Source organism: Podarcis erhardii (assembly GCF_964252035.2).
Source record: "Podarcis erhardii genome assembly, chromosome: 8".
NCBI classification, from domain to species: Eukaryota; Metazoa; Chordata; class Lepidosauria; order Squamata; family Lacertidae; genus Podarcis; species Podarcis erhardii.
Window position 1 is genome coordinate 42,538,806 of NC_138499.1, and position 18,538 is coordinate 42,557,343.

An 18,538-nucleotide genomic window follows, 5' to 3' on the forward strand; every position below is an offset into this window, starting at 1 on the left:
ATTATTTTGTTTATAGAAAACTCCAGAATCATACCTTTTTTAATCTTCGTTTATTCTTACAGATAATGGGAAGCCCCCAACTTTGGTTACCAGCATGATTGATTACAACATGCCAATCACAATGGCCTACATGAAGCACATGAAGCTACAGTTATTAAATTCCCAGCAAGATGAGGTAAATATCTAAGACTAATTCATAGTAACAGTAGTGGTGGACTACGTTCATCTATGGTTACCTTATTACATTAGCAATTTGTTTTGTCTACTATTAAGAGTAATTTTTAAAGCTACAACTTCAATTGCTCTAATGACACAGGAGGAATGGAAAACATTCACTTAATCATAGGTTTGAAATCATACCTTGCTATTTATAGTTTATGATTGTACATAGAGTATGCAACATATTCAATCTTGAGAGCTGATCATATGGGGTTTTCTATGGTTGTTTCCTCATGTTCAAATAATGAGAGAGAAGGGGAAAGGTACTTGGGAAGGACATTCTTCTGGATTGTTCACTTCACTCCTTGGGCTTGACTTGACCTGCTTTTTCTTAACAATACTCAAGTATGGAAGAGCTGTTTTGTTGGCTCATGTTTATGTTTATTCTTCAAATGTTTTAGATGGCAGATTTTCAAGAGTTCCATTTTAAGGCAGAAGTGGGAGGTCAGAAAGGCAATTGTGGCCCTTCAGGACTCTCCATCTGATCCTTAGGATTCTCAGCATGTCCTCTGAACATGGGGCTTAGCTCCCTCCAGATAAACCATGACCTCTAGCCAATATTTGTCCTACTTTGGCATTTCTGGGAGCGCTAAACCACAAGCCCACGTTCAGATGACCAACTAGCCAAACCATGACTTAACTCAGCACAGTGCAGCAGTAGAACTAGAACAGATCCAAAGCAGCTGTGACCTCCTCTCAAAGCATGCTCATTCATGCTAAGTCATGGTTTGGCTTAATATTATGCATAGTGAAACTGTAAAAGCTATTGCCAGAGGCAGTACTGAAGCCTGGGAAGGGTATGAGAGAGCATGCACATTTGGGACTTATTATCAACCAAGTCCATCAGAAACTTCTGTAGATGTCTTAAGAACTAGCATGCTTAGGTATTGAACCTAGTTCGTTCAATTCACATGGTTTGTTAGTGTGTATGTTAGTGTGCATTTGTTTAAATGATCCCTGCCAAATAAAATACATTAGCGCAGCTTTAAAAGTGAGTCGCTACTTAAATTTATAGCAAAACCCTTGAGTCTGGGTTTATGCAAGTGGGATTTCAGAATATGCTTAAAGCTTTTCTGAGTAGGGGTTTTCTGAGTGGGATAAGCAGAAGAAATATAATGAAGAGTTGATCTGATTATCTGGGAGAATTAAAGGAAAACTGATCTAGTATTTTTGCCTTTTCTCTGTTTTACATTAAACCATCTGACAATTTAGTAGAATAATTAGATGGATAGGGTCACTTGCAGCTTAGACAGGGTCTCAAAGGCCATGTAAGATATTTGCGGTTATTAAGATCTTATTGAATTATGTAATATTTTCCATTCAGTTTCATGTTTGCAAGCTAGTTGATGAAAGGCTTAAGCTGAAATCCTGTACCTGCTTACCTAAGAATAAGTCCCATTGAACTTAATAAGACCAGCTTCAGTGTAGATGTGTCTAGGATTTTGCTACATGTGAAAGAAAGGCAAGGTAGACTGGCATCTTCTAATACCACCACCATTCCTTCTATTTAATATTTTCAGGCTTTGAGTGCCATTGCTTATGTAGTTAAAATGGCACCTTTTACAGACAACAGGCAGGTATCAGCAGCTTCCCAGGGTGTGGGAGAAGTGCAGAATAAACAAAAATATTTGAAGTAAAAACCTGAATGGGGAGATCTCAAGAATAACCACAAATAGTGATGGTCAGAAACCTAGGTAGATTGATCCACACTGACTTTGCACTGCCTTGCCCCACACTCCTCTCCATCCTTGAATGCTGGAATTCTCCATCCTGGAATCCATCCTCGAACTCAGCCAGAGGGAGGTCAGGTGAGCAGCACAGGCCAACCATACTGGCTAGCCCTGCTCTATTTCCTTCCCTTCCTACCAGTAGCAGACAATGTGATGCCCTCCAGATGCTGGACTCCAGGTCTCATCAGCCAAAGCAAGCATAGTGATTCATCAGAGAGAGCACCCTGTTGGCGACCCCTAGGGCAGATCACTGTGGAGGAGTGCTGACTAACTGGACCAGTAAACAGGAACAGAATAATGCTAAAAAGACTCCATACTGCCACTGTTAGCTGCAGGTCCTATTTATCAATTCTACTGGCTTTGCTCCTGCATCCTATCATCATGGAGCACATCTAACAACTGAATACTGCTGGCGGAAGAGGGGAGTTATCAGAGAAATGTGACTCTGAGTAGAATACAGTTGACTGGAAATCAGTAACTAGCTGTTTTATGCAAGAGCTTCTGACCTTACTCACTGTCTAGCAGGAGCAATCTATGTGAAGAGAAAAAAAGTCAACTCTTTATTTAAAAATATGCCGCCATTCTTAATACAGCTAGCTTCAGGTTTGAAGGGGCCTTTGGTAAACTGTGCTCTTGTAGGTTGCTTCCAATATTAGTGGGTCTCCTGATATGGGCTTACCTGAAAACAGCTACAAGCCACTTCCCTCTGTGAGTGAGTATAGTAGTGGCTGATGCAGGTGTCTTTTTCCATTGATGGAGTGATTGGTGGGTGGAGCATGGCCACACCATTTTGTGATCCTTTCTCTTTTTTTCTGCTCTTTAGATGTGGCAGCCATTACACCAGCCCCCAAAGTAGTCATTTTGTGTTATGCCATGCCTTAATAGCAGCCATTCCCCCCTCCCAAATGTGCACACTGGCCCAGAAAGCCTTTGTGAGTACAGAGCCTATTTACAGCTCAGTGTAAATTAGGCTAATTTTTAGGAATTTTGTCCCCTTTGCCAGGTTGCAAACATCTGTAATGGTGTAAAATACTGCTACTGATGAACGAGTTGGGCTTGATTCAGAAAGGGCATACTTAAAATGAATAAATTTGTCTTGGTTCAAATTGGACTCAAAATTGTTCCTTTGAATTGGGGGGCTCCGGGTTTGGCATGCTCCCAGTAGTGTTACTGGGGATTGACAAGGCCTTCACACCCCAGAGGAATATAGCAAGGACTGCAGGCCTCCACAAGCTCCAGATGAGTCCCAATCCACTCACTTCCTTTCTTCCCCACCCATCACGATTTACTTGGTAGATGCAACAAAGGTCTACTGTTGTGACCTTGATTGCGGCAATAGTATTGTTGGCTCCATGATCCCTGGAGTAACACCTTCCTGGGGTTTCTGGGTCCCTAGTAAGGAGTCATTAGCTTAAAGAAACTTTGGCCTCCAGGAATCTTGTTGAACATGTTTCTGGACACCAGTTTTCTTGGGCCCAGAACATTTCCCTGTGCTGCTACAGAGCCTAATAAAGGCGGCGGCAGCAACCCTTCTCATCACTGTCGATACTGCCACAACATACCATAGGTTTCAGTGGGAAAGGGAAGAGGACTGCGGCAATGGGCAGAGCTGGTGTCGGGAACCAAGCCTTTATTAATCACAAGCAGAGCCCATTTTTTTAAGCTCAGCTCATAATTAGCTTGGAAGTTCTTAACGAGGGAAATTTGGACTCCAAACTTTGCCGTTATGAATTTTGGGTGGGATAAGCATCTTGATAACCACATTAATTTTGGAAGGAACTTATTTCACATGGGGAAGCAGATTTCTTCTTCGAAGCTCTCATATACTGAAAGAGTGCAACATGTCATTACACAGTGCAAAGAGAGTTGTTCAGTACAGAGACGCTAAACCTTTAGACTGTCTTGTTTCATATTATGAAATGGGGGGAAATGTTGTGGTGAGAGTACCTCAGCTATCTGGAACTGTTCTATTTTGCCTTTTTTAAATCAGTGATTATCAATCATAGTATCTCAGTTACTTATAGAAATTCTGCTTCTCTTCACTCAAATTCCCATGCCCTTCTCTGCAGTAGCTGTAATCCTGAGTCTATTTACACTCATCAATTGGATTTAAGCACATGTAACTGGGCACAACAGTCAGTTAATTACTCTTGTATAGATCTTGTAGTTAAATAACAAAGAATCAAAGCATTCTAGGTTGTCAGTTCTAGGCTGAACAACACCAAGTAATTGCTTGGTAAGCCCTAATCTATATGAACACTGTGCCTGAAAATTATCTTGACATTTGTTAATATGCTTGTGATACAGAATTTTATATTTTCAGGATGAAAGCTCTATAGAAAGTGATGAATTTGATCTGAGTGACTCCACCAGGATGTCTGCTGTGAACTCTGACCTCAGTTCAAATCTCGAAGAAAGAATTCAAAGTCCGCAGAATCTCCAGGGCCAGCAAGATGGTAAGCTAACTTTCTGGCAAATGAAGCTGAGTTTTGTTGATCAGTTCCTTTTTTCTTTTGTTCATTTTTCAATGATGTGGGGTATAGGGGAGTAAATAAAGCCATTTCTGCTACTATTCATTCATTATTATGCTTCTGATCTGTGCACATTTATTGTGTCTGTAGACAACTTTAAGAACTGTTTTGTGTCTAAATGATTTACTTGGCTCACTTTTGTGACACTTCCCAAAGATGCAAAAATATTCAGCCTTAAATATAACATATATTATGAAGAGACAATGGCATCTCCAAATGTGCACGCCTTTAGTTTCTTTCACAAAAGTAAACTACCATTTATTTTTATGGGAAAATATGAAGTATTGCACATGGAGACATTGCAGTACATGGAGGCAAAACTAGCCATACGTAGAGGCACTGAATGTTACACCAAGGAATCTGTGGTTTTCCAGATGTTGTTGAACTATGACACCTGTCAGCCCCAACCAGCATGTTCAATGGTCAGGGGTGATGGGAGTGATGGTCCAACAAAATAATGAGGGCCACAGATTCTCCACAGCCTGTTGCATATACCTGTGAGTCCTCAAGATCACTGAAAAATATAGGCCTCCCTTCTAAACACTAGCGAAAAATAAAGAAGCAGGACTTCAGCCAAAAAAGAAAAAGAAAAAGAAAAAAAAAGGCTTGTAGTAGCAAAAAGGTCAGAAAGAGGATTTTCAGTCTTGCTTCTGACATAGAGTCTGCTTTAGTAGAGATGGTATCCACAATATACTGACAACAATTTTATTAGTCTTTTTCTTGTAAAATTGAGGTTGGCATGGAGTGAATTAGGGTTCATTTTAAGTAAATGGAAGCATTGTGGTTCCAAGTTTGTGATCTAAGGGAGATGAGTGTCCAATTGGAGGCAAGATCTTGTCCCCACAGTACTAAAATATAGCAGTCCAGTGTCTGACTGCCATGCTGCCCTTGACTACATCTATTACCCTTTTGAACATTATTTATCCTGCATCCTAGCAACATCCCATATCAGAGATAGGCCAAGACCTGAGAACTATATGAATGAATGGGAAGCTAGTATATGTGTGCCCCCTTCACATGTCACACTGAATGTGTATGGAGGGAAATAAGTGAGGTCATTTGTGTTTCAGGTTCTCTGTAATGCAAAGAAAGCCCTACATGCAAACTGTTTTATGAATGTAGCGTCCATGCAGAAATTCAGCTGAATATATGAAGGTTGGGAAGGATAACAGCATGTGCCATCCCACTCCCCAACTTAATGCACTTAATACAATGCATGGGAATGGCTATTAAATGCAAGGATGCAGTGAAACCTTGTAATAAAGCCTAAGACTCCTTCTCTAAGTATGAAGGTTTAAATTCTTTGCTGTTGTACAGAGAATAGTGTAACACAATTTGTTAAGACCAGTGTACAGATGCACTCCACTAGAATACTTCCTTCCATTTCCCAGTGTTCACTTAAAGCTGTCATCATTTTTTTTCAGTGTCATTGCTCTGTCAGTGCACCCTTCTATACTTCTGCCCCTCTAGGGGGCAGGCACACAATATGCCCACTTCAAGAATCTACTTAAATCTTTGACTGTTCTCCTTGTGGCTTCCTATCCTGCTGCCCTAAACTAATTCATTCTGATAGAATTCTCTGTCCCTCACAAGCTGCATTCCAGCCTAGCAGTTGGGGCTCTGTTTCTCTTTTCTCTGTTATACCTTGGGGGATTCCAGCTCACAATATTAGTGTGTCAGAGCCACTAGGGCTACCTGAAAGTAAAAGCTAAAAGTAGGTTCAGTAAAATTCCTTGTCTGAAAACAAAGTTATTTACTATATTGTTTTTAAATGGAAAGTTACTAGACATGCCATATAAGGTTTTTTAAAACAAACAAACAAACAAACAAACAAACAAACAAACAAACAAACTGTGCTTTGAGAGGACAATTCCCTATCCAAGGGCTCATTTCTGAAAATACAACACTTTAAGATTAAGAAGTGGGACCTAGCTGTGCTTGTAAGAATAACAATTGTGCATCTCTTCCTAGTGATGCGGAGATATTTTTTTGTTGACTCACCTGGTCCATGGCCTACTTCTGACTACTTGTTATGGCAGGCACAGCTTATTAACTCCTCGGAACCCACAAAAGAGGTTGGGACGATTCTTAAATTCAGGGGATGGATGAAGGGCAGTAGCCCTGAGAATAAGTAGAAGTAGAAAATTCAGTCAGAGGTTCCTATTGTTACCTGAATTTCAAAGAAAGCCATACAATTGAAAAGTGATCATACTGGATTCTAGACCTTTCAGGAGAAATCCTAATAGTACCGAAGTCACCAGTAGCATGAGACCCGTGATACACCTATGATTAGAGCAGAATGGTAACATGTGTTGCTCATTATAAAGAATCACTAATACTCCAAATCTAAACATATCTGTGTGCATTAAAATGCTATTACATGTATGAAATCGTGTTTAAGGCTGGGTATATGCAGTTCCTAAATACCTAGTTTTAGGAAGTAATCCAACTGTAATAAATGAATGAGTGCCATATGAATTGTGATATAACAGTTTGATCAGCACAAAGCACCATTCTTACACAGCTTTGGGGGTTCTTATGCATCAGATAAAAACTCTTCTCCACTGAACTGAAGAAAACCTTCTCAAAACCTGAGATCTACACGAGTGTTCTATACAAATCAGGTACATTTCAGATTGCTTATTATCTGCTGCAGTTGTATTTGTGACTGCATAAGTAGTGCAAGCACTAAAAATTGAAGGTGTGTGTGTGGGGGGGAGGAATCTACCTAAATAACATGTCTTATGCTGACAACAAACTTTGGTGTGTGTCAGAATTTAAGATAGTTACTTAGGCTTTCTGCTGCTTCTGTTGCATTAAAATTTGCGGACCAGACAATCTAGTTTATGAAGTGCCTTGGCTAAAGTAAGCTGGCAGAATAATGTAAAGAATCTCCCTGCTTCTATTGTGCAGCACCAGCTCTGAGAATAAAAATACATTCTCTGCCTCCATGATTGTCAGTCTACCACCTTTCACAAGCACTGAATTCTTTTTTCAATAAAGAAAAAGAAATTGAACATTTACATCTGCATGTTTCAGAATAAGCCTTAGGGCTGAACTGAAAATTAATTGAAGTGTTATCTTTTTCATGGCAACATCACAAAAGTTTCTTCATACTGGGAGTAAATAATATCACTGTGTCGAAGAAAATTAATGCCTTTGTCACCTGTGAATAATTTAAGTGAAGCTGGCATATATCATTACTTCACAGCCTTAAATTATATTCAGTTTCTTCAAAGAAATGAGTAGTGTCCATCGAGCTTTCTGAGGTGCAGTGTGAGTTTCACAAATTAATATCAACTGTAAAAGAAAACATTAAATAACTATGGCCTACCAGCACAATTGTAGCACATGTTGCAGACACTTTAACTATTTCTTTGTGGCTAATATAAGGGAGTTTCAGTGACAGTGGAATGATTGTTCAGCTGAAGACAGATAAAGTATTACTGATAAAGCATTAGATATTGAAGTCATCGGATAACCTGCAACATTTCTAGCTGGTGACAAAACACTAAGAATTGTCTGTAAGGAAGAGTGAATTGCTCTTTGAATCAGGTCAGTTGCCATAGCAGGAATAGATGCTTGTCCTTAGAGATAAGTAGGACTCCTGAGATGCAGTTTGCTATCCTCTGGCCTTTAGTATATAGAAATTTCACTCTAACCTCAACAGAAAAGCTTATGGTAGAAAGGAGACCTGCTGATACTTCCTTTCTTTAGAGGTTCCCATGTTCTTACATTGTGCTCACATGTGTTCCTTCTTACATTTATTCCCTTTTTACATTTATGCCATTATTTCCAATTATTATTTAGTGAATTTAAATCCTGCCCTTTCTTCTGAAAGAGCCAAGGGTTGCATTCCCCAGCTCTTCCAAATTTGTAAGGATGGTACTTTCAAGGCCAGTAAATAAGTTACAAACAAGTACTTTGACTGCCACTTGAAACAGCAAGTTGAAGTTCCACAAGAAAAATGTCCCTTGCAATCTCTAAACATAAAGTATAAGCAGCATTGCTTGGATGTCTTTACCTCTTTAACAAAGTACTGACTTCCCCAGAACAAAATCAGAAGTGGATCCCTCATTAGGGATACCACATAAGCAGACTGGTAGAGTCAACCAAAGAGGCAGCACCAGCTTGTTCTAGTATATCCTGGAACATATCCTAAGAAAAACAGACAGCAGAGTCTAATAATAATAATAATAATAATAATAATAATAATAATAATAATATTTTATTTATACCCCACCCTCCCCAGCCGAAGCTGGGCTCAGAACGGCTAACAACAGTAAAAGTAACACAGCATTCTAAAATCAATTCATTCTAAAATCAATTCAGAATCAAATTAATGGCAACCATTGGGCTAGAGTTCTATGAGGATTACCAAAGGAGAGGGTCAGACTGTGCCTTGGCCAAAGGTCTGGTGGAACAGCTCTGTCTTGCAGGGAGGCGCTGCTGCTGCTGCTGCTTCTCCCGGTGCAAAGTTAGGGCGGGAAACGACGCCGGTGCAGATGGAGCGGCTCGCGCGGGGCGGGTAAATATGGAAATGAATTATCAAAATGGGTATTGTGATAGATGGCATTATGCGACACCGCTCAGATATTCAGTTATCATGTTAATTTCTAACATTTGTCTACACATTTTCTTGCCCAGAACTGGAAATTTCTGTTCTTGGGCAGGCTTTGGTGCTGCTTCCGGTCCCTTACTGTTACAGCTCCCAAGTTGCTAGTCCCTTAGATTCTGCTCAGAGGTTATACAGCCAAGTGTTCATAGCCTTGGGGCTCAGGGAACCTGCGCATTCACTCTCCATACAATCAGTATATGTGGGGGGAAATCAGCTAGATAGAAACGCAGAAGACCGTGTGTCAAGATCCTAGTAGCTAATGAGTTTTGGACAAAAACTGAAGAGACCTGAGATCAAAGGTCTAGTTGATCATAAAGCTTACAGACAGACCATTGAGAATCCACTTGCAGTCTAGCCTGCCCCACGGAGATTTTGTGATGCTGCAATTGGCATGGGGAGCACTGCCCTTCCCTGCTGAGCTTCTTGAAGAAATGGTGGTGTAAAAGTATAATAAAACGAATAAATGTAGGGTAATTTTTTAGATGATCTTCTTGACATATCAATACCTAGATTGGCTGCAGTTTTAAAAGTCATAAAAAATAAATAAAACATGGAAAAAGCTAATAATCATACACTTTCTAAATGCACATGCTTGTTGATCCCTTTTCCAATTGGTTTGGGTTGGGTTTTTTTTTTGGTGGGGAGGAGGGATGTGTGCCTGTTTATGTTTTCCTTTCCTCTGTAATTTGCTTTCAGTAAATGAAAATGTTATTAGACATGAATTATGTATTTAGCAAATGCAATGCTGAGTTGTGACTGGCCCAACGTGATGAGGGAACAATCACATTTTCCACACCGCTATCCCAGCTGCACAACTGTCACTTTCTATTACTCCTGCCCTGAACAATTGAATGTGGCTTATAATGACAATAATTGCTTCAAAATCGTTTGTCATGTTTGACTTGTTAGCAACAATCTACCAACGGTTGGTTACAATCAACTTCTTCGTTATTACTGCATAATTACATAAGTGAATATTTTAACCAATAATACCCCAGAATGAAAATTATCTTCCCCTCTGTAAACAACACAGAAATATTTTTGACACTTCAGCACAATCACTTTCCTCTTTTTACATTAGCCAGGCTTAAATGAGTGACTTTATCCCTATGTCCAGACCTAATGCAATAGCATGTATTACTAAAGCTAGCAAAATGCAGCTAAAAGGATTTGTGTTCATACTCTCATCAGTTTCATTCACTGCAGATCCAGAACCAACAGTTGGTGAGCCAAGGGCTCCAGGAGCTTGGAAGACACCTTCACTAGTCTAACCCATTTGTGGTTGCAACCTGTTAAACACATGCAAACACAGAGGGCTGAAGACTGGGGAGGGGAGAAATCTAAGGCAATGTAATTACCTAATATTTATAAACCCTCTACCTTTGAAGAAAAAAGGCAGTCACAGTGACCCACCACCACCAAGCCAAAAAACTTGTCCTAGCTGTGCATCAAACTTCTCTCATGTTGCTGGGGAATATCCTTGGCTGCAGAGGACATTTCCATCAGAAATACAGATTGTTCTAAGCAACTGTAGCCATATCCCTGGAATGTAAAGTCATAAAAATCCATTCTCAAGTCACAGTCTGAGTGCAACTCTCACCTGTTTGTCTTATAGTTGAAGTTTAAGGAGCTGTGAACAGTTTTAGCAATACACTTCTCCAGTTCAAAGGGAGGAATTCAACCTTGCACTCTTCTGACCATTCCAGCTGCATAAGCATTTCTACTTGCCAGACGGAATGGCCCCGCTCTTCTACCTCTGTGCAGTTCTGAGAGTTCATCTGGCCCACCAGAGTGGGTTTGAGGGAGGCATAGGGGCATGCAGGGAGGAGCAACCCTGTTGTGCTAGCAGGAGCCCCAAGCTGTTTAATGCAAACAAGGACGCTATAGGAAAAGCAAAAAGGGAAATGTGGCACCATCAAGCTTCAGCAGCTTTAAAAACAAAACAATGCAAATGGCACTGAAATAGCACAAATGTTTGCTAAAATGAGTATTTTGTGAAGAACTTGCTGGACTCTTGAATATGCTACTTTTAAGGTGAACATTGAAATGAGAGGATATTCTGCACAATGCTAGAGGAATGTCAGGAGGTGATAAGCTGTGATCTCACTGACTATCCATGAAGCATCTAAATGTACATCTTGCTGCTGCAAAATGTTCAAAGTATAAAAATTATACACAAGTCAACTGTGGTGTCTTTTATCTTGCACAGAACAGCTTGTACAAACTTCCCTATGTTCTACAGAGGAGTTCACTCATGGGTGCACATGTTCCTGCAGGGACCTTTCCTGGTGCCTGGAGTCAGTGGCGGAGCTTCATGCTCCAGCACTGAGGGGCGGAGAGCAGGCGGGGCAGCCCACAGGTGCATGGTACCCAGCATGGGCAGGGCAGCCATGATGGCACCCTACTGGGATCACACTGCCGGGGACAGTGTGCTCCCTCCACACTCCTCTTCCTCCACCAGTGCCTGGAGTGTCCTATCCCTTTCTCCCTTCTCCTGCTGAAATTAAGCTTGAAAGAAGTGCTCTATTTTAGCCAATAGAATAGGTTGTGATGTGTGTTTCATTGTGGTGTGTGTGCTCATGATAGTTCCTCTGGTTTGCAAATGAGAACAACATCAGAGGTCTCATTCTCTATATGTAATGTCCACTCAGAGTCATACCTAGGATGAAATCATGTTTGCCTCCACAGAAAAGAGCAACAGAATACTGAAATCAAGGATGTGCTTGACATGGGTGCAAGAATCTCCTTCATGGAGAACCACACACAACATTCAGGGACACTAGCCACCCTCTTCAGAACTGACTCAAAGTCACCTACTGAAAGTGACTGGCAGTAGAATCTACAAAATGCAATAGCAAGTTGTTTAGATAGCTTTTAAGAAATAGATAACCCATCTATAATCATGACCTATAGATTTTTAAAAACAATTAAATGATGACATCAAAATGGATCTAGTAAATAGTTCAGTGCTACATTCCACAGAATTTTCTGTCTTGACTATGGATTCTATAACGGGAATGCTGATGCAGCTTTATCTACCACACTGGAGACAATGCTATAATAGCATTATTAGAAACGACAGGTCATTTTTTTAAAAAATTGAACTCTCTTGTGTTGTATTTCCACTGTGCAAACTTGAAGGCTATGACCCAAACTGACAGGCTGCATGTTGACCACTGATCTATGCAATCCACAATCATTACATTTCAAATCTGTCTAAATTGAAAGTGAGAAAATAAGTTGACTGCACTTGTCTTGAGTAGGAAGAGGCTTCTGTAGGTTGTTTCCATGGAGCTATCTGCTTCTTGTTTTCATCTCTGTATGAAGGACTGTTACTCACCTGCCATTTTCTACTGTAGAAACCCAGAAAAATAACAACAAATACACACCATTCAGAATAGATGTGAGGCTAACAGGTGAGCTCCCGTTGCTCTGTCCCTGCTCCTGCCAACCTAGCAGTTTGAAAGCCCGTCAAAGTGCAAGTAGATAAATAGGTACTGCTCCGGCGGGAAGGTAAATGGCATTTCCGTGTGCTGCTCTGCTTCGCCAGAAGCAGCTTAGTCATGCTGGCCACATGACCCGGAAGCTGTATGCCGGCTCCCTCGGCTAATAAAGCGAGATGAGCGCAGCAACCCCAGAGTCAGCCACGACTGGACCTAATGGTCAGGGGTTCTTTACCTTTACCTTTACTTTGGTCAGATATACTAATGTTTATATAAAATTATGGAACAGGACAATCACTTGGCACCTACCAGCCCAGCCAGTTCTTGCCAATGTCAGCTTGGGCAGTTGCTTGGAGAATCAAAGCCTGAAGCCTTTCACCCCTCATCCCAGACAGCTTGATTTAATTCTCCACTCCAGAAGGCTATTATTGCTGCCAAAGCTGAAAAATTGAGGGTATAATTTCACCAAATATTCTCCATTAGCCTGTGTGGGAGCAGAAATACTTCAATATTTTATTGGGGAAGGGCAGCACAATAACAATGGCACAGCTTCTTTCCTTTAGCAGCCTGACCACTATTTTGCACTCCTCACAATGTCTTGCATTATTAAGAGGCATTGTGTATTAGAGGCAGAGACTATTCAAATAATAGCCCCCCCACCCATTGTCCTCCATTTCAGGAAGGGGCAAAAAATATTCTCAGATTTTCACTCCAGAAAAATCTCTTTTGAGAAATTTTGGGTCAGTTCTGAATTCTCATTTTTCACATCTGTAGCTTTGGTGATGTTCTAGAAATTCGGCTCTTAGGAAATGACTTTATGACAACTAATGCTAGTGTAGAGCTATTTCAGAAGATACACCAACATGAGTAATTATTGAAATGATCTTTCGATATGATATTTCTGAATGAGTTGTTCCTTTTCTTTGTAAACTTAGCAGCCTTTCCTACATAAAATAGTAAAAAGATAGAAATCAACATTTATATTAATAGCCACTAGAGGTCTGCTGATATCAAAACTTAGGCAATGTGAATTTATTTCTGCAAAGTGAACTCTGTCTAAAGTATTTTATATATATTTTTGTTCCCCCGCCCTTAGCATTACTCATAATCAGAGGTGTTAACAAGGATTTGTGTTTTTTTGATAAGTTGACTAATTTAAGGTGTAGACTTTTATTTCAACTTTTGCTTCTCTGTGAATTGGAACATATGGGTGCTTTCCCTTTCTCACACTGATGTTTGTGGCAATGCTTATATTCCATCACTAGGTGCCATTATAATGCTATTTGATTTGGTTCAAAATTTGCCTCCTCAAACACAAGCCCTGTGCAGACATTATGATGAATGTGTGTGTAGACAGGGGTGGAAGAGATAGCACAGGCTGTTTCTGCTTCAGACATTCAGACATACAGTTTAATGTCTGCCTACAACCTACATGTGTACAAGTACACATGCATAGGACTCTTTCCTAACATACACACCATTCTGTGTTTTCAAAATTCCTGATCATGTGGCTATAACCCTGTTTGCAAATAGGTGTATGAGAGATAATTCTCCAGCTTGGATTTTCAGCGCTTGTAAAGTTCATTTCTTCTTTGAGACAGTTTTTACATGCCCCTGAAGTTATTATAACAGCATCTCTACTTTTATGCAAGTGTTAGAATGAACCTGTAAGGAGATCTGACAGGCTTCTACACTAGGCACACTTCATAGGCTAGATACACTAGAGACACTTTGTGCTTGTGCTTTATGTGCACATAAAAGGTAAAGGTAAAGGACCCCTGACAGTTAAGTCCAGTCACGAATGACTCTGGGGTTGCAGCGCTCCTCTCACTTTGCGTGGCGAGTTCCTGCCCCCCACCAGGGTAAATAAAGACACGAGACACCATAATTTAAGGTTAATTGGGCGAATTAGGCCACAACTTTATTGAATTCAGGAATGAGAGGCATTGGCTTAGGCACTGGTCCTAACGATTATCCGGCTCCAGCCCGTTTGCTGGAGACACGGGGAAGGGATAACCTTATATCGGGGGAGTCTCCTGCCGAGGCACGTCGACTAGGAGCTCCCCCGGGTCACCGCTCTGGGGCGTGCCTTTGGCCCTCACCTCCATAGGCTTCGGACAGGGCCACGCCCCCCGGAGTCCTTTAACGGACCACCCTTCGCTCGCTGGGGGGAGGTGATGGCGTTCCTCCCCCCCCACATCCTCTTAACCCCTTCTTACCAATGCCTACCGCCACACGAGCCATCGCTCGCCGCCAATACTCTCATGCCTGAAACCAATCCCTTACCCCCTTAGCTATATCCCCCAGCCAAATATCATTTCCAGCATCCGAGAGATGCACGCCATCAGCCAAATATCATTTCCCGCATCTGCAAGATGCACGCCATCAAACCGGTAGAGGGCCTCACCGTTGAGACATATGCCCGGGTGGTCAATGACCCTCCCACCCAGGGCTGCCACTCTACGCACCACCGCCCAATACAAGGCTTTCCTATCGGGCACCTGCAATCTCTCCAATCCCGCCTCTCCATCCACGAGGCCCAAATAAAATAGTAGTGACGTTTGGGTAAGAGGCCTTAAGTTCCTCAGAGTCACTAAAGATATGCCACATCAAGTCGACTGCCTTTCTATAAGCAAACGCTTTTCGCCTAATTGGATAACTAACGCATCTGGGGGGCCCTCCGCTGCCGCTCTGGCCCTAATAGTGGGCAACATTTCGGCCCAGCGCATTCCCCTTCGAGAGATCCAAGATATATTGATGTAGCTAAGGTGCGGCCCGAGACCGGAATTGATGGCGCGGGCCCTGGCCCAATGCACCATGCTGTGCCCGATTATCCAGATGCGCGCCCTCATAGCTCCTGCACCCTAGGTCCCCGTTAACGGCATGGTTTCTATCCCAGTGGACGGTGCAGGGCCTATACTCCAAATATGCATCACAACGTCACCTGAAAGCAAAAGAAGGTAACAAAGCCAGGTCAGGTATACTGTGAACAATCACAAGGTCTTACAATATATCCTTTATATGCATCAGACTTCCCTTAATGCATCAGACTTCCACTGCCCCCAAGTCCTTCATCCTTTCAGATGAGAGTCCCAAATGCACTGCTGTGGTGGCGGCCCCAATCCTAAAGGAGTTAACCGCGAATTCAGCTGAGGGTAAACCGCAGGCAGCAATCGCCCTTCACATAACGCGCATGGACTGATGCCGTGCAAGGCCGGAGCCATCCCAATGTTTGAGGAATGGACCTGAGACGGTTGGTCTCACGTACATGAATTGTTTAGTGCTGATCGCTTTTGGAACATTGGACATGCAGGACTAAATTGGATCTGAACAAGGTCAGGTCTCTTAAACTACCTCGGGCAGCGGAATCTGGTTGGCCCTTACAAACCACTTCGCATGGCGCCAAAGGCAATGGAGTATGCAGCTGTAAATAACTGGGCCTTGTCCTCGGACCAATAAATACTTCTTAATTTTTTATTTTTATTTTATGTTTTTATTATTATTATTATTATTATTTACTTTTATTTATTTATTTATTTATTTAAGAATTGGCATAGAATGTCATAAGTTAAGGGCCTTCTACCATCACTTTTAGGAAGCTGCAGCCTGCGCCAGCCCTACAGTGCCCTTCACACTAAGAAGGCCACACCAGGGTCTCAAGATTAAACAACCTTACAGAAAAGGAGATTGCCGCCTACTGGACGCTTAAGAGTCTTTGCTGCACGACCCAGCACCCTCCAGTGTGGCGAAAAGAGGGCGAGCCCCCTCCGCGCCGGCGGAGGGCAGGCCATGCCCCCCAGCCAGCCAGCTGATTGGCTGGCTGGGGGGGCAGACCTGACCGGGAATCCCCTGCGACCAGCCCCCGCTCACGTGGGGTGGGCGTGAAGCCCGCAACCCCACCTCCTGGGGCAGGCCGGAAGTGGCTTTACTGGCCAAGGGAGCCAATGTTTGCCCACAGACAGTTTTTCTGGGTCATGTGGCGAAACCAGAGTAGCGCACAGAAACACTGTTTACCTTCCTGCCAGAGCAGTACCTATTTATCTACTTGCACTTGGACGTTCTTTCGAACTCCTAGGTTGGCAGGAGCTAGGACCGAACAACGGGAGCTCACCCTGTCGCAGGGATTTGAACCCCTGACCTTCCGATCGGCAAGCCCAAGGCTCAGTGGTTTACACCACAGCGCCACCTGTGTCCCCTTATGTGCACATACATGCAGCAAAAAATTCATGCCTAGTGTAATTATCTACATTTCCTTGATTTGTAGGTTTTGAGGCAGCCCTCGCTCCTATATAATTGTGAAACACAGGGAGAGGGAGAGGGAGAGGGAGAGGGAGAGGGAGAGGGAGAGGGAGAGGGAGAGGGAAGGGGGGTCAGCTCTCTCATTAGACAAAATGAGGTGACCACTACAGGTGGCAGGTGCTAAGGGACAGCTGTGGCAGTGCTCTGACTGTTCCTTCTATGTCCATTTCCTCCTACAGTCGTACCTTAGTTGCCGAACGCTTTGGAAGTGAGAGTTCCAGTTTCTGAACAATTTTTTGAAACCAAACATCCGGTGTGGCTTCTGCAGCTTCCGATTGGCTGCAGGACGCTCCTGCAGCTAATCAGAAGCCGCGCCTTGGTTTTTGAATGGTTCCAGGAGTTGAATGGACTCTGGAACACATTCTTTTCAAGGACTGTGTATGTTGCCTGCCTGTCCTATTACCAGCACAAATTGTAATATATATTTAGGACCCACTCTGTTCTTCTGATTATACCTGGTTTTAACTGATTTTAATATTGGATCTTTCATTTTTGTAGCCCAGCCTGATATGTTACGGTGAAGGGTCAGTAAGGAATCTAAACAACAACTGTCATCCCAGGCACATTCTGTACCTGTAAAGGGGCACCATTGTGTCCTTAGTCCCAGATGTCTTCCACTTGCCCCAGGGTCAACAAATGGAGCATAAATACAATGGCCTCTTGTGAACTCAAGAAGAAAGCCAATGGTCCTGGATTCTAGCAGGTTAGCAGGGCTCAAGGAATAATGCAGAAATCTCTGTTGGTTTTGTCTGCACTAAGTTCCTCGCGAAACCAAGACAAAGAAACGTTAGGGCTATAAAAGAAGTGACAACACAGTTACCACACTTTGCTGTAATACTGAGTATTGGCCATAGCCTATTAACATAATTTTATTTAAAACATTTCCCCACTACTATGATAGCCTAATAACATGTTTGTAGAACTGTGGAGTATTCCAACTTGATTGAGTGCCCCACATTATATTGTTCCTATTATGTTAAAGGATGGCAAGGTTAAGACGGTATGATTACTGTCCTCCAGGACGTTAATGAAGAGAGGGAATATTTTCACTCGAGCCAATTTCAGAGAGTGATATATTACCTAAATGTATTTTCATGTAGATTCTTGAGAAACCAGCTACTGCACTATTATATACTTTTACTATACCATTAAATAGCAATTTTCATGTAAAATTTTAGACAAGTTTGATGTAAAATTTTGGATAATTGATAGCATATTTTCTGTAAATCAAAATTGCACTGATTTTCCCACTTTTAGTTCCGCTTGAGGTGCCATTCAGCTTTCATATGACAATTTTCTATATCTGAAGCAAAGGCCAGATGGAACACTTCCACTGATGTTACTTTATAAAACATAGTGAAAGTGAGCTATATCCAGCAGATTATATCTAGCTATGTCTTTTTCTATTATATTTGTGAAAACAGCACCACACATGACTTATTCTTTAATTTCAACTATTTATTGCTTTCAACTTACTGATAAAAACCCATAGCAGAATACCTGGCTGAAGGTTCCAGCTTAATGCAGAACTGACCCTGGCTAGTAGTCCATCTTGGCCCACGATTTTTTTGCCCCGTGAGGGGATAATGCTACAAAAATAAAACTGTTTCTTGCTGTTCACTCACATGGCCTGTAGCAACCCGGGGACTCTTAGGATTGGCTCTTAAAGAGTCTGTACACATTCTCCTTCTATAGATA

General features: G+C 42.0%; 1 protein-coding gene across 3 annotated transcripts in view; it reads left to right on the top strand.

The window, feature by feature from the left end:
- Positions 1–18,538, top strand: part of NOL4 (nucleolar protein 4) — a 136,629-nt gene that overhangs the window by 64,950 nt on the left and 53,141 nt on the right. For all 3 annotated transcript variants that reach the window (XM_081873688.1, XM_081873689.1, XM_081873690.1), the window contains exons 4-5: positions 63–175; positions 4,273–4,405. In XM_081873688.1, coding sequence (XP_081729814.1) covers positions 63–175; positions 4,273–4,405 — 246 coding nt within the window. The remainder of the gene's footprint in view (positions 1–62; positions 176–4,272; positions 4,406–18,538) is intronic.